This window comes from Perognathus longimembris, chromosome 11, assembly GCF_023159225.1.
Source record: "Perognathus longimembris pacificus isolate PPM17 chromosome 11, ASM2315922v1, whole genome shotgun sequence".
NCBI lineage: Eukaryota > Metazoa > Chordata > Mammalia > Rodentia > Heteromyidae > Perognathus > Perognathus longimembris.
The window spans coordinates 27,904,271-27,920,810 of NC_063171.1; the positions used below are offsets into that span (position 1 = coordinate 27,904,271).

At 37.3% G+C, this 16,540-nt stretch overlaps 1 protein-coding gene across 10 annotated transcripts in view; it reads right to left on the reverse strand.

Moving 5' to 3' along the window:
- Positions 1–16,540, reverse strand: part of Dnm3 (dynamin 3) — a 492,945-nt gene that overhangs the window by 147,672 nt on the left and 328,733 nt on the right. For all 10 annotated transcript variants that reach the window (XR_007212664.1, XR_007212666.1, XR_007212665.1 and 7 more), the window contains one exon: positions 3,964–4,073. Coding sequence is in view for 7 of the 10 variants with exons in the window: in XM_048358313.1 (XP_048214270.1) it covers positions 3,964–4,073 (110 nt within the window). In the remaining 3 variants the exon portion in view is untranslated. The remainder of the gene's footprint in view (positions 1–3,963; positions 4,074–16,540) is intronic.

Below are 16,540 nucleotides of genomic sequence, written 5' to 3' on the forward strand. Positions count from 1 at the left end.
ATTACTCAAGTGGAAGACAGGAGTAAAAAAGTGAACTATGGTGAAGCATGAAGAAAGATTCAGTATAACAACTAGTATTAATCACAACTGTTTCTAAGTAATTAAAATTGATTTCATTGGCATAAAAAAGATTTAGTATAGACAGAGAGTAGCACACACCTGTAATCCCAGCTACTTGGGAGACAAAAATTATGAAGATCAAGGTTTGAGGTCCATTCAGTCAAAAAGTTAGTGAGAACTGAACTCAATTTGGGCATGTAATCCTTGTTACATAATAGGTGTAAGTGGGAGGAGTATGGTCCAAGACTGGTCTTGAGCAAAAAGCATGAGCTCCTACCTGAAAAATGTAACTAAAGTAAGAAATGCTAGAGTTATGGCTCAAGCGGAACAGTACCTGTGTAAAAAATACAAGGCTCTGAGTTCAAACTCATCTGCCAAGATGGGGTGGAGGGGAGAGAGACCCAGAAGAGAAGATTTTATATATATATATATATGGTATAATATATAATATATATAATATATATTATATATAATATAATATACATAATATATATAATATAATATATAATATATAATATATAATTATATATAATATTATATATATTTATTATATATATAATATATATAATATAATATATATAATATAATATATAATAATATATAGAGAGAGTATAAGAGCCAAGACTAAGCACATAGAGAACAGGATAATGTGGCCCAGCATATATGAACAAGAATTTTAGAAAAAGAAACCAGAAAAAAAGACAAACGTCATTTTTAAGAATGACTTTGCTCCATTCATAAAGAAATAGAAAGACTTGGAAAAATAATACTAAGTGAAGTAAGCCAGACCCAAAGAAATATAGACTCTATGGTTTCTCGCATTGGTAAAATTAGTGTATGTCTAGGATAGTTCTAGCAGATGATCACAATAACACAGTAGCTATGTACATATGATCACATAAGATGATGCTAAGCGAAATGAACTTCAACTTATGGAAACAAGGGGTTTATCACTGTATTCCATGTATTATGTGAAATTATGACTTTTTCTTTTGTTTTTCTTCCCTGCGGCTTTACCCCTGTCATCACTGTATTTGATTTTGGTACCCTGGGTATTGTATATATGTATCTGAGCTAGGAAAGGGAAGAGGAACATCAAAATGGTGAGACAAAGTGTAAAAGGTAAACCAATACAACAGCAATACTTACAAGACAATATGGAGTAAACTAACTGTACAATTTGAGGAGGGAGGGAATTAGAGAGGGGGAAAATGGGAGAAAACTGAAGGAGGAGGTGACAAGTTTGACAAGAAATATACTCATTGCCTTACATATGTAACTGTAACTGCTCTGTACATCACTTTGACAATAAAAATTAAAATTAAAAAAAGAAAAATAAGAACTATAAAGTTAACCCAAAGAAAATACAATGAAGGCAATAATGAAAATGAGAGTAGAGATAGGTGAAACAGAAAACAATACACAAAAAGGATCAAAAAGCTAAAATCTGTTTCTTTGGAAATGGACAAAACTTAGACAAGAGTGTTCATGGAAAAACAATGTTATCAGAAATAAAAAGGAGTCATAGTTCAGATCCCACATATTTAAAAACTAGAATATTGGCAACTCCTTATTGCCAATATGTTTTAAAACAAACAGAACAGATAACATCCTAGAAAAACACAATTTATCCAAACCAGCCTATGTAAAAACGATAATACCTACATTCATCTGTAATAACTTAATGCAGTAAATCACTACTTTAAAGTCTACTTATTCAAAGTACCTTCCATGTTGGATAACTTTTACCAAACAGGAAGTTGAGTCAATTTTTTAAACAAATGTTCCAAAGAACAATGAGGAGGTATTCCAACCTCAATATAAAAAGCTAAAAGATCCTTGATATTAAGACCAGCCAGTGACAGCATACATTTTTTAAAAAAGATATTCATGGGTAAATCTCCCTTAGAACGTAAATGTATAAGCCTACATGAAATGCTGGCTCATGTCAGATGCAGATGCATTATATCATGACGTAGCTTTAATCCCGGGAGATCAAGGATGGTTTAACACTTAAGTGCCTATGTGTATATTTCATCACATGCAGAGATGAAAGAAAATGGAATCACACAATCTCCTAGGTGGAGGTACTGGTAAGATTCAACATCTGTCCAAGCTCAAAATATAAACATAAAGTCATAATAATTAGGAACATGAAGAATATTTTTCACCTGATAACAGATATCTATTTGACAGTATTTAACTATAAAGCATTTAAAACAATTCTCTTTAAAATCAAGAAAAAAAATAAGGAAAATCTACTTGTATTCAAAGGAAAATGCTAGTTGTAAGGCCATCCATGACTTAACAAGGGTCTTTGAGCAGAAGTGTAAGAGTTTAGTATTAGTACTGTTTTACTGTTTCCGATTCCAATTCTAGACTTTTGAAAACCTGGAGTTTTCTTGTTTTGGTGACTTTTGCGATTTGCAAAAACCAAACAAAAAACAGGTTAAAATGCTCCAACAGTGCCTGTTTTCACATTGTTTTAAATCTTCTTATAACCTGAATTTATCAGGTGGATTGAAGCGCCATTTCATTTGAGTCTGCCTGCTGGACTCTACATGTGGTCAGGAGGGCAGTGCCTGCCCTTAGCATACTCCAGTTCCCAGTTCTCCCCTGTACTGAGAGCAGCCATGAAAACTGCACTGAGTTTGGCTGCAGATAGAGGCACAGTGCTCTAAGAATCCTTCTTATTCTTTATCATTTTCAATGTTGCTCACAAGCTACTCTCAAATAACACTGCATTCTGAAAGCACCATGTTGGTCCTTTCTTTTCCCATGATTCTTAAATGGTTTGTTCTTGTGGGTTTACCAAGTATTTCTGCATTATGAGTCACTCTGAGCAACTGACTGGGAATGTAAGAAGAAGTCTTCTTTTGCTGTTTTGATTAACTGTGTGATTGACCCTGGGCCAGTCATTGAACCTAATCAAACAACTGTATTCATTGCTAAATAAAGATGAAACACAGCCTGGAAATATGGGTTAAAATTAGACATTGCCACCTAATGACTCACTCTCTTACTAACTTACTCATACAAATTAGATTTTTTTCCTGTAACATTTCTTTTTGGAGAAAATCTCCTTTGTTATTTTTGCCTAGTTATAACCCATTTACATCTCTCTATCCAACTCTCCATCATCTCTCTATTTTCTTATTTCATTTTTATATTTCAATTTACTGACTGGTTTCAGTGAATGGCCATGACATCCCATGATGACCGGTGTACAACAATGGAACAGAACATATCACCAAAAAAATGTGGGAAAGTAGATCCAGACAAAGCCATGATTCAAGTTCCTCTTTAGGTCGTGAGTCTGGATTTTGCGAACTTGGAAATGTCAGTCAACCTGTCTCAACCCATACTTTCTAATTTATAATGGTAGCCACGCACATCATCTTTAAGCCTCATGATCAGCTGAATAAAAAGCCAAGGACAGTGAATTATGGGTATTGCTTTTGAACATCTGTAAAGCACTCCATATTTTTATTTGCTTTACCTGAATAGTTCTATTCACTGAATTCAGTCATTGTTCATAGATTTTCGGGAGAAATTATTGAAATTATGGTCAACTATGAAGTATATAAATAATCAAGATGAGGAAGACCTCACAGTAGCAAAATGAAGCTTTAAACATGGATATGCATAAATTGAGTGCCTGCTGAAAAAACAGGAAATAAAACTAACCAATAATTGAAGATCTTTCTTATGCCACATTTTTGACTTGTGGAGTTATAACCCATGATAGATGTTAAAAATATTAAATAAATGAAAAGGAAAGCTGAGGAACTGGCCACACTCCACATGTGAAAAAAGGAATTATTTGCAAATGGATATGATCTCTAGGTCATCTAAAAATTCAAGGAAAAAATATCTTAACAAAAAGCTGCTTCATTGTCTTACCTTTGCTCTGTATTAAAGAGTGCAAAGATGTGTTTGCTAGACATAAAACTCTTTTCCACATCCCGAACTTTCAGGTTGTCCAAAGGAAGCATGTACTTTTTTTCCTTTTCCTGTTGTAAGGGGGAGGGAGAAATGGGGAGAGAGAAGATATTAATACAAGATCATGCCAACGACAACACATCACTGGTTGTTTGACACTTGATTGCCCTCTATCCTGATACCATCAAACACTATTTTGATACTAGCTACTGAAGAATACAAGTCATTGGAGACAAAAGTCTCCAGTGATTCTCAGCACATTGGTTGGAAAAATGAGGAAGGGGAAGAGAGAATGGCTGGGAAGGGCTCAGAGATGGAGAAAACACATGGTCTTCTATTCTTTCCCCTGGTGTGCGAGGTCTCCTTAGATGTTTTTGAATGTTAGTTTGATATTAAGAATTTAGCCATCTGTTAATATTTAACAAAAATGTTCTGGTCCTAATTCAATGAGAAATGCCAGATGGATTTCATTTCATGTTTTATTTGCAGCCTAAGCAGTTTTGATAGCCAGTGTTGGCAGTGGAGTGGAAGCCCGGAACCCCAGTGTGAAACTACCCCCCATAAATGATGATAGGGCACAGAAAATACTTCCCTCATCTGGTCTAGACTAAAAATACAGATCCTGGGAGAGAATTCCCCCATAAAACCCATCAACTTATGGAGCTCTTGCTTGGGAAACGACCTCATTAGAATTAGACAGATAGGAATTAGAACAAGTTCTCTTTTAGAATGAACAAGTCTTTGAGTAAAATACAGCTCCTGGAAAGGTAAAAGTTGCACATGTAACCATCCAAACTGTCATTAGTAAAATATACTAGACTCCAAAGAATTATCGGAAGTATTCACTCTCAAGGAACTGGCTCAGGCACAACATCATCCTATGTATAAATGCTTAACGATCAGTATAATAGGAGAAAGCCAAATAGTTAGCCTAAGAAATCTAGTAAATACCTACCTATTCCAGGGGCACGCTAGCACTCTGCTTGTTAAATAGTAATCCTTTAGATGAGGAAAAGTAGGTGGATTCCAGAGGAGGAAATCGTGGAGGCATGGCTTTAACTTTTAATACGTAGCTATTAATGCCTATGGGGGAAATGTACTCAATGCAGATAGATATGTTTAAGATAAGCTTAGCTGTTGCTGGAACATCTAGACTGCTTCCTGGAGATATCTTGAGGGTAGCATAGCTGTTCTGTGCTCCTGAGCCAGCTTGTGGGTGCCATATTATGATGGGGGAGTGTCACTGGCCTTGCTATTTTTACTCTTAGTCAGCAAAAAACTGGGCAGAGCATGTTAGACTAGCAAAAAGATGGCATTTTACTTGACCACACAAAGAAGGCAGAGTGAAAGAGATGACTGGAAAAGCTGGAAGGAGCTCCTTGGAGAACAAAATGGCTGTGCTGGCACACAGCATCTTTCAAGAAAAGAAAAAAAAACCAAACAAACAGAAACCAAGTGGAAGTGGAGGAAGCTTAGGGAAAGCATGCAAAGGCAAAACACTGCAGGGAAAGTCCAATATGCCCTTGTACAAAAATCAGGGATTTATTCAAAAATGCAAAGATTTGCTAAACAGCAAGATACATAATGTAAGTAAATGAAGTATCATAGTTGAGTCCAACTTACTTAAAACAGAAGTCAATCTATTTTAGGACAACCTTCTAAAATGCCAGATTCTAGATTGAATGAAAACTTATCCAATGCATAATCAAATGAAAATGCTTCAGACCCAGGGAACATTTTTTATTGGATGTTTTTCAATGCCCTAAATTTAAGCAGCTGGGTTTTTTTTAATGTACCATCCTATTCAATCTTTTGAAATGATGGATTTGCTTTTTAATGGGAAATGTGCATTTCATTGTAAAGATGGAACACGATGTCCTTGGCTGGCTTTCTATAAAGCAGGCTCCCTTTTGTACTGCATTCTTTAGCATATAGTGAAGACAAAAAAAAAAAAGCAAACAGTTAAGTTTATATGTCAGATATTAAGCACTGGAAACACATACACACACACACACACACATACACAAACACACATGAACATGGAAAATGCCCTCTTCATTTCCCATTTACTAAATGTAATTTATTAAAAGCTTTTGAGGATGCATTGCTAAATTATTTCATAATCACAAGTTTTGAGACTGACAAAGAAAGAAGAAAAAGTATTCAGAGTGCTTTGTTTAATTAAAGTTGTAAGTCAAACAGAATTACACCAAGCAGCATCAACTCTAAGCAATGAAACAATATATCATGGACAGTTCTAAAGATCTTGGTGGTTTTAAGAGAGAATGACATTCGGCTAAAAGAAAAATAAAACAAAAGAGTCTTGAATCTGAAATAGCTAAAGTAAAACAAAAGCCAGAGAGGAGCAGGAAAGATACATAGAACTGTAATTTCCAAAATCAAGTGTCTCAGCATCTGCTTAATTAAGAAATATGCCAAATGATCTTTGTCAGTTTTATTAAACAGCCTAATAACTGCTTTCCAATATGGTAGCCACAGACGCAGGCAGCTAGTGAGCACCATGAACCAAGCAAACTGGCCTACCAAAATGTACATGGACATTAAATACATACCAGTTCTCAAAGATTTAGTATGAAACAATAAGACAGAACTATCTCATTAATACTTTATCTTGATTGTATATTGAAATGACATTATTTTTAATGTTGGAGTAATGTATTATTAATCATGATTTCTCTTTTTTGTTTACCCTTATAGATATGGTTGCTAGAGAATTTCAAATGACATACGTGGCTCATGTTAAATTTCTTTAGAGAGCACTGACCTCCTAGTCTTTATTTTTTCCTTCCTCCTTTCTATCCCAATACTGTTCGCCTTGGACTGCCTGTTTCTGGTACTGGCAAACTGCTCATTCTTAGTCACCCAGTCTGATCCCTTGCCATCCATTCTGTGCTGTCTTCTTTTACCTCATTCATTACATCAAGATTGACTCAGTTTTCATCTGCAACATTCACCATAGTTCTCCTCTACCTGGTTCCCCATCACATTCTTAGAAAAGTGACCTAGAGGCGTCTGGCCTCACATAGGCATGTGATCACCAATGCCTCCTAGCTTGTCTCCAATCCTTCTACTTGCTCTAATATCACAGGAATGGCAATTTTTAAAGCCTACTTTTTCAGAATCGTTCATGCTTTAGTCTTGAGACAGATTCATATCATGATTCTTCTATTTCTGTCTCCCATGTAGCTGGGATGACAGGTGTGTACCAAGATTTCTAGACTGTTCTTAGAAACAGCCTTGCTAACTTATTATCCAACATGGCCATAAATCACTACTTTCTATTTGCACTTCCCAAGTAGCTGAAATTATGGGCATGAGCCAACATGCCCTGCTTCTTTTCTCAAGTTGAAACACCCTTTCAACTCTTTCCCATAAAAAAAAAAATGGACTTTAGAGTCCACATCAAGTTCTACCTTTCATGCAAAGATATCCCAAGCTTTCTCTCTGTCTCTCTCTGTCTCTCTCTGCCTCTCTCTCACATCTCTCTCCATGTGTGCCATTTCCATCTCTCTTCTTTTAATTCATAGATTATTTAACGTACTCATTTTATCTAGTATATCTTATATGAGATATCTCAATTTTATATATGCATTACATAAAAATTTGTATGATGGTCATTCGTTAAAACTCAGAATACTCAGTCAATTTCATTGTTCTACATATGCAAAGAAAAATAGAGAAATAGAGAATGAGAATGCTTTTCAAACAAATATTGGTACTTTAAATATTTTATCTTGAGACATTTTGGAAGAATATATAAAAAATTTAGAGAAAGAGTCAAAAGGAAAAACCAAAAGGAATTTGTACAGTTTCAAAATCTTTAGAGACAGTACCATTAGTATAACACCATGCTTTTCTTCATATTTAAACATAAAGCCTTTTTTCCCTAATACAAAGGAGTCACCTGCATTATTTACAAGGGCAATATCCAGAATGATACATTTCTTTTCGTTTAAAGAGAGGAAACAAAAATGACATGCTAGTCTTTCTCTACAGTCACTTTGCAAGAAGTAGACAAAATATAGGCCCAAAGAAGGTGCATCTGTGTATGAAACAGACTGGACTATGGAGAAAGTTACTGAATATTGAGAAGTAAGAGGAATCGAAGAGATGGAATGTGAGATTATGGGATAGCCACAGTAGGCATTCCTTGAGGTCAAGGAATGACCTCAAAAAAAGGACAAGTCAAGGAATGACATATATTCGTTTGACAAAGGTCCAATGGATGATGGCCGCTAGCTGACAGAATACCATCAATATAACTTGATTGATTGCTGGAGAGAGGGACAGAGGATATGAGCAGGGGACTGAGTGGAGAAATAGCTCTTTTCATATGCAAAAGACTGAGATGTCCTTATTTACTTGGTGATTTACATAAGAAAGTTGGATTCCTTGAGTGTCTTTGTTAACACATTTAATCATTTTACTTGTGTATACCTTCCCTTACAAATAAGACAACAAAAGATTTTCTAAGAGATTGAAAAATGAAAGGAGGGTCATGAGTCAGTCCTTCCTCATTTCTATATATTATAGTGCTTACCACAATACCGGTCACAAAAAGTCCACATAGCATACATTATAAATGTTTGACTTGACTGGAGAATGTTTGGTAAACAAAGACAAATGTGGATTAAGATATTTGATTGTCACATATACTTGACACATACTATAATAGAATAAACCTCTTTTTAAAAACTTGTTTAAGATAATATGTTAGCTTTCTCATTGCTGTGACAAAATAGTTGACATAAACAATTCAAAGAAAGACATCGTCTTTCTTTTGGCTCATGGGTTCAGAAATTTCAGTCCATCATGAAGAGAGCAGCACAGAGCAGGGAGGCCAGCAGCCTTCCCTTCTTATTCCACTCAAACACACAATCGATTACATATTGCTGTCCACATTAGGCCAGATCTTATCCTTCTTATTGAATTCTAGTTGAAAACACCCTTACACCCATGCCCAAAAGTATGCATTATTAATATCTGTAGTGCTTTTTAATCCAATTAAGATGAATAGCAGATCAATAACCAGAGACGCTTAACTGATTGGCATTCCTTTTAAAAAAGTTGTTATAAAGGTGATGTACAGAGGGGTTACAGTTACATAAGTCAGATAAAAAGCCTATTTCTTTTGGAGCAATGTCACCTCTTCCCATATTCTCTTCCAGTTTTTCTCTCCCATTCTCATCCACAAATTGTATAGTTCATTTTCAACCCAGTGTCTAATGAGTACCACTGCTGTATTTGTTTACCCTTTGTCAGTCAATTTCTGTGTAACCCCCCTACCTTCCCCCAAATTGATAAATGAACAAACGAAACAGCAACAAAGAAAAAAGATAAATTCTTTCTATTTCCTGGAGTTCATTTATTTCTCTTTTTTTTAAGTTCTAATTCATTTCAATAAATATTATTGTATATGATCCAAGGCATATAAGCATTGGGCTTTATGTTCGTCTCCTAAGGGAGGCTTCACTGTTTGTGAATGCCTAATTATGTTTCAAGTGTATTTTAGATCTAGCTTCTGCATATGAGAGAAAATACACCGTTTTTGTCTTTGAGCTTGGCTTATTTCACTTAACATAATTTGTCCTAGATCCATCCACTTTCCTGCAAATAATATAATATTGCAAAGGTTGTAGCATTCCTTTTTGATCACTGAATCTTCACAAAGTTTAGATTTACAGGCTACATTTATTTATCTTTCTGCCTTTACATTGCTTTTATTTTCTAGAAATTGTCTTTTCCCCAAAAGCCATTTGAGCCATTAAAGGTATTTCATTTTACTTTTTAGCTTGGTTATTTTGATGGTTGTGGGGTATCAATTCAGTCTCTTGCTTGAAAGGCAGATGCTTAACTACTTGAGCCACATCCTCAGACCTTTTTACTTTCTTTAGTTATTTTTCAGGTAAGGCATTAAATTTTTTGCCCAGGGCTGGCCTACACTATGATCTTACTAACTATGGCCAACATTATAGCTTGGGTCACAGATATGTACCACCACATCCAGCTTAGTGCTTATTAACTTTTTGTCCTGGGCTGACCTCAAACCTCAATCCTTCCAGTCTGTGCCCATGCCCCCCCCTCAAATAACTAGTAATACATGCCTGGCATATATATATTACATATTAGATATACATATATGTATGAATATGCACCAATAACACTATTTTTTTTAATGTAGCTATTTGTTAAAACTTCTTCAGTGGTTTGCTCAAATGTTCTGTAATATGATGGCATCATTTCTCAGGCTAATAAATAGAAAGATTCCAGGTCCCATGACACACTGATTAGGAGATACTCAAATGCTGAGCACAGTGGGGCTTGCTTAGAACAAAGATTCCTAGCTTGTGACCACTTCCCAATTGCCATCATAACGGTCCATGCATTGCTCCCTCCTACTGCACTTGCACAACATATGGGCCTCATTTGCCAGGCATGTCTTCTCCTATGAAGAAACTGGTATGCATACCCCACTAGGAAGCGTACCCCACTGGCAATGACCATGACATTCCCATGGCTTGGCCTCACCAGTGATGTGTGTGGAGCACACAAGAGGCAGCACTGTGGCAGCCAAAGCACCAGGGGCTGGATGACTAGCCCACCAAGCACTTGACCCAAAGACGGTCAGTGCCCCACAGATTTGTCCAAGTTGAAAAGATTCCACTTCCAGGAGCTGTAAATGCTTTGCAAATGCTGAAAATGCTTGAGGTGAAATACCTCAAGGCATTCAACTGTTAAAATTTGCTAGCTGCACCTAAGATAATGACATTGATCAATGTTTTTTTCTCGTTTAAGTTTATTTTTCCCCTTGAATCATGATAGCAAGACATTGGAGAGTATTTGTTTTCCACAAAATTATTATCCTTCACACCGCCCCCCACCCCCCCGCGCCTTGAATCAGTGAGACTGAAAGCAGGAAAGCGAAGACATTATCCTGGATTCTAGGAAGGGATCTGGGCCCAGAAATATGTGATGGCCCCCTGTGTTAATACAAGCCTTCCATACTTGGAGTGACTGACACATGCGTTATGGTAAGCATACATATTTATTATGTTCCCCATTCCTACCCCATTTTTTTAAGGCACTGCTGCCCCTCAGAATAAATTCAAACTCTTCACCATGTCCACTGCAGTAGCTATGGGGCTCTGTTTCCCAGGAAAGCCACTGGTGCTTTCAAATGAAATGTTTTCATTTTCTACACAGAACATACCAGACCATATCTTCTTTCTTCTCTCTAAAGTATTTCCACCACTGGCAGCATCTTTCCTAATTTACCACTCAACTTCTCTTTCTCTTAAAATCCCTGCAAAAGATTATCCCACCGAGCTAAGGCTTCATTTATTTACATGTTGTACAAAAACAGTATAGATTTTATGTCTCTGTCTTTCTTTTCTCTTCCCATTCCACTTACAGACTCATATTTTTAAATCAGTAGGGTCATTAAAAATAGATTCTGATAAAAAAAATCCCATACATTAAACAGATTTAAAAGTGGGGCTCCTCTGATAGAAGTAAGCCTGGGGCTTGTCCACTATACTCATCTTCTCACCCTGGTAGTACCTCTAAGACACGTCAAGAAATGCATCTGCATACAAGCTTGAATTTCTAGATACCTCGTCCATCTTCTGGTCCATATATACTAACCCCATTCTCGAAGTATTTCCTTAGGATTAGGACTCAGCCCTGAGATTTATCTGCCTGGAACTTGCTTTGCCTCTTTTCTTTATCTCTCTCCCTCTAATATAGCTCCATCTAGCTCCTCTAACTTAGCAACCCCTAGAACCAAAGGAACCTTCCAGTTTGGTGACTCTCTGTCATGCCCTGCCTACATGATTGGGCACTCTGATGCACCTGTCCCAGGTTTACAAACATGAACATTTGGTGTTCTTAAATCATTAGAGGCTCTGCTGCTGCCAAGCCCTGTATGCAGACTATCCCCTTCACTGCTGCTTCCAGGATTCCTCACACCCCAGTCTGATTCTGTTACACAACTACCATAATTTACTCTCTATTATGTGAGACTTACATCTTATTTTCTAATCATACAAGTGTGTCACTCAAGGCAGAGCATTCTTTGTCTTTTCAACTACAAAATAATCTCTTGTGGACAGAAGCAAATTTGTTACTACCATTACCCTTATGAGTACTGATTATTGTATCAATTTAGGGCTTCGTTACTCTGACTTTGCTATCAAGCCATTAGCTCGGTGGTGTGTGTGTGTGTGTGTGTGTGTGTGTGTGTGTGTGTGTGTGTGTGTGTGTGTGTGTGTACCACCTCATTAATGTTGGATGCTAGTAGACAGTCAGAAAACACTTGCTGAATGAACATTTGAACAGCCCCCTCAAGAGCTGGCACAGTACTGTGCCTAGATTAGGGATAAAGAGATGAGACTAACTTGTAAAATAATCAAAGTACCAATGCAAAAAGAGACAGTCTTATAAAAAAAATTGAGAATGCCAGAATACTGGATCCATATGCTGTTGAAAACTAAAATCTGGTGTTTATTGCTATTAAGAAGTTACAACGATAGAGACATAGAAGTATGAAGCTCATAATATGAACCCATCATTTTATTTGTATCTTAATCCCCTCCCCTGCTTTAATCAGAACTACATTTTGAATTGTAAAGGACATCTGTGAACCAGTGGGTTTCTGCTAAATGGTATTTTCTTAGTTGTTTTTTACCCCTCTCTGGTATTGAAGAAATTGCTCATGTCCAGTGGTAGGCCCATGTCGATGATAGGCCAAGGGAAACTCCATAATGTCCAGGGCATTGGTTTTCTGGCCCTGGAATGAAGCTATCATGGAATATCTCCACTGGGTTGGAGAAAGAGAGCTGGTCACACTGACCATCCTCCCAGCAGGAAAATGTGTCCATTTTCTGGCTCCCACCAACTCCTCAGGATCCAGTTCAATGTCTATATCCTCTACAAAGCCTATCTGGCCATAACAGCACTCCTTCATACATTTTCATAGTATTCCTGGGCAATATGAAGTTTGTTTTACTTTGCATAGATTTTCCTATATTCCCAGATCCATCAAATATCTTCAAAATGAGGCCTTTCTCTACCCATACTGATAAAAGTACTAAGGCTTGAAAATGAGAACACAAAAGCTTCTTTCTTCTCAAATCTTGATGCTTAATCTATATATTAATCCTTAAAGAAATATTCATGTGTAAGTATTTGTACAATGCACAAGACTGATAATGATGAACATACTGCAGAATATACTGAAAGGATTCAGGCAAAGGTTGTTAGACTGGTCACCTACAGACTTTTCTTCAACTTCTCCCAACCTCACTATCACAAAGGTAAAAAGAATGTTTAAAATGACATTGATTCATAAAGAGGAAAAAAATGAGAAATGCAAAAATAGAAGACAAGAGATCTTCAAAATTCTTTGGAATAAAAAAATGGCAGAAAACTATGCACTGAATTAGCCTAAAAGAAGAGTTATCCCCAGATATCTGAAAGGGAGGAAACAGGAGAAGTCATCCCATGTGGGTTCTGTCCTTGAAGCATCTTGAATCTCTAAAAGAGAATGTAGTTGTAGGGCTAAAGCAGAGGCCCACCTAGAAGTCTTTATACAAAAGTATCTGGAACCACTGTTAACACAGGGTCGCCTCCTATGCCCTCAGCATTTCATTTCTATATCTGGCAGAACACAGCAACAAAATAAACCACAGGTTCAGATTCAGAGGCACAAGGCTGAGTAGGAGTAAAATGTGAGATTAAAATAAGAGAAATTAGCCAGGTGCCAATGGCTCACACCTGTAATCCTAGCTACATAGGAGGCTGAGATCTGAGGACTGTGGTTAAAAGCCAGCCCAGGCAGAAAAGTCCCTGTGAGACTCTTATTTCCAATTAACTAGTGGACAACCAGAAGTAGCGCTGTGGCACACTAGCCTTGAGCACAAAAAGGCTCAGGGACAGCACCCAGGTCCTGAGTTCAAGCCCCACAACTAACAGAGAGAGAAAGAGAGCGAGAGACAGAGAGAGACAGACAGAGAGACAGAGACAGAGAGAGAGACAGACAGACACACACACACACATACACAGAGAAAGAGAGAGAGAGAGAGAGAGAGAGAGAGAGAGAGAAATTAGTGAAAGCCTACATCCCTGTCCTGCCCTAGGAGGTCAGCAGACAAATGCATTTTCCTGTCCTTACACTATGATAGTGGACATTCTCTTGGCCCGGAAAAGACCCATAGAATTAAAATTTTAATGAAAAAGAATCCATATTCTAAGAGTTGAATGGAGAAGTCAGCTGGCTTCCCGATCATCTTATAGGTAGGCCTTGTATTCCACAAGCTCCACCATAAGTAGAGTTTCTCAGTAGCCTAACATTACCAACTCCATAGATCACACATCTGTCAAGACAATTAACTGGAGTGGATTCTGTCGTTGGGGTCTCTCAACACTCACTCCCATCTCCCTGCAATGTTTAAGTTCCATTCAAAACTTCCTTTCCCTTTCTAATCTTGCTCTTCCAGTTAGGGACCCTAATGAGATAAGAGTTTCAGTCAATCAGATTTACTCCTGCCAGACAGGGAGGCCTGTGAATGCTGAGCAAGGCACACAGCACCTGCTGGGGTGGTGTGGAGTCTGGCAGAGGTGATGCTGGGCTCTGCAGCTACAGCACCATGGTGGCTTCCCGATGCAGCCTCTAAAGTAGTGGAGGCAGAAGCTCCTTGGCAGCCTCGGTTCTGGAATTTACTTTCTGGAACTACTTCTGGAAACTCACACTAGAGTTCTACAGTGTTTTTTTTCCTTCTCAATGGTTCTTGGAGCAATGTATCCCCCTTAATAAATGTTTTTCCACTAAAAGTAGCTAGAGAAGAGTCAACTGATAGTCATTAAGAACTCTGAAATCATAGTAGCAACATCCAGGAAACTTGTATTTTTAAGACTTAACCAAAATAGAAAAGCAAAACAATAGGATTAGTAATACTACAGAAATAAAATAAAATCTTATACAAAGCAAGTATCTTTATATGAGTGTGTATTATACTCTGTGTAGTGTTGCAATCCCTGAACTTTTCAGTCAAAGAAAGAATCTTGAGCCAGAAAAAACAATTACATACAAGCTGGGCTTACATTTGTCATTCTAGCCAATCAGGAGACTAAGATCTGAGGATCTCGGTTCAAAGACAGCCCAGGCAGGAAAGTTTGTGAGATTCCTACCCCCAATAAACTACAAAAAAAAAAAAAAAGCCCAAAGTGGAGCTACGGCTCAAGTGGTAGAGTGCTAGTCTTGAGCAAAGAAGCTAAGGGAGAGTGCCCAGGCCCTGAGTTCAAGCCCCAGCACACACACACAAAAATTACAAAGTAAGTAACATGAACGTGAAATCCAAAATTAAAAACTCAACAAGCTAAGAGGAATATCATAAGTTGCTTCACAAGAAACACAGTAAGGTAAAAGATGAGAAGACAGAAAGGCAAATTTCTGGAGGCATGCCTGGTCAAAACCAATTACCAACTACCTCTGCAGAGCAGTATACTTCATGGGCTAAATTTCATTACTAGTAAAGTAAGTACCAAGATTTACTTGTGTTTTACCACTTTTTTTTTTTTTAGCTAACTAGGAAGGGAAAGATTTACTCAGTGTGTCACAATAGGCTAAGGACATTTTCAACAAGCATATTTCAGCATATTTCTTATTGATGATGTTTTTCTTCATTTCTTTCTGTTATCCCAGCCAAGGCAATTTATACTTCTTAAAAGAAGAACTTTCAAATTTGGGATAATAATTGAAAAGCTGGTGTGTTGTTACGATATTGACTCCTGTTATTAAAATACGAAGATAAATATCCTTTAACTCTGACTTATGTGGTTGTACATTAAATTACAAAGTGAATGGAAAAGACCCCACTGCTTCTGAAATTATGCTTACTCTGTAACAGCCTTAAAGCACTTATTAATCATGTGACATTCTATGCACATAGCCTTTTGGGTCCATTTGTAATCAAGTGAAGTGTTAGTTTGGCTGAATATTCCATACATTTGCAAAAGTTTGACTTAAAGCCCCTGTTTACAAAACCAGTATATTTCTGACTTCTCTGAAAAAAATGGGGGTCAGGAAGGCATTGTACAAATAAAATTCTTTTGACAATTCCCAGAGCTCAGCAGAAGAATGGTTTAAAATTCCCCCATCATTGGTTACTGAGCTGCAAATAAAACTCAAAGCTCAATCTCCCACTTCCAACCCCCATCCCCCCCCATCATCTCAGTGTAGAAACACTAAAATTGAGGACAGTGCTATAAGGAAAACTAGACTTGATCCTTCAACCAAAATACTGATGTTTTTGTAAAGTACTCTGAGCTGTCTTTTTCTAAATGTTTCCATCTGCTAATATCAAAATAATTCGATGAGGTGCCTTCAGAGAGAGAAAAGCCATGGATGGGTATGAGCTGGTCTCCCCTGATCCAAGAAGTGAAGATTCTCAGAATGGAACTGGGGAAGAGGGGCCTCCCGGCACCTTCGGAGACTCAGCCCTGGACTTCAGATAATTCT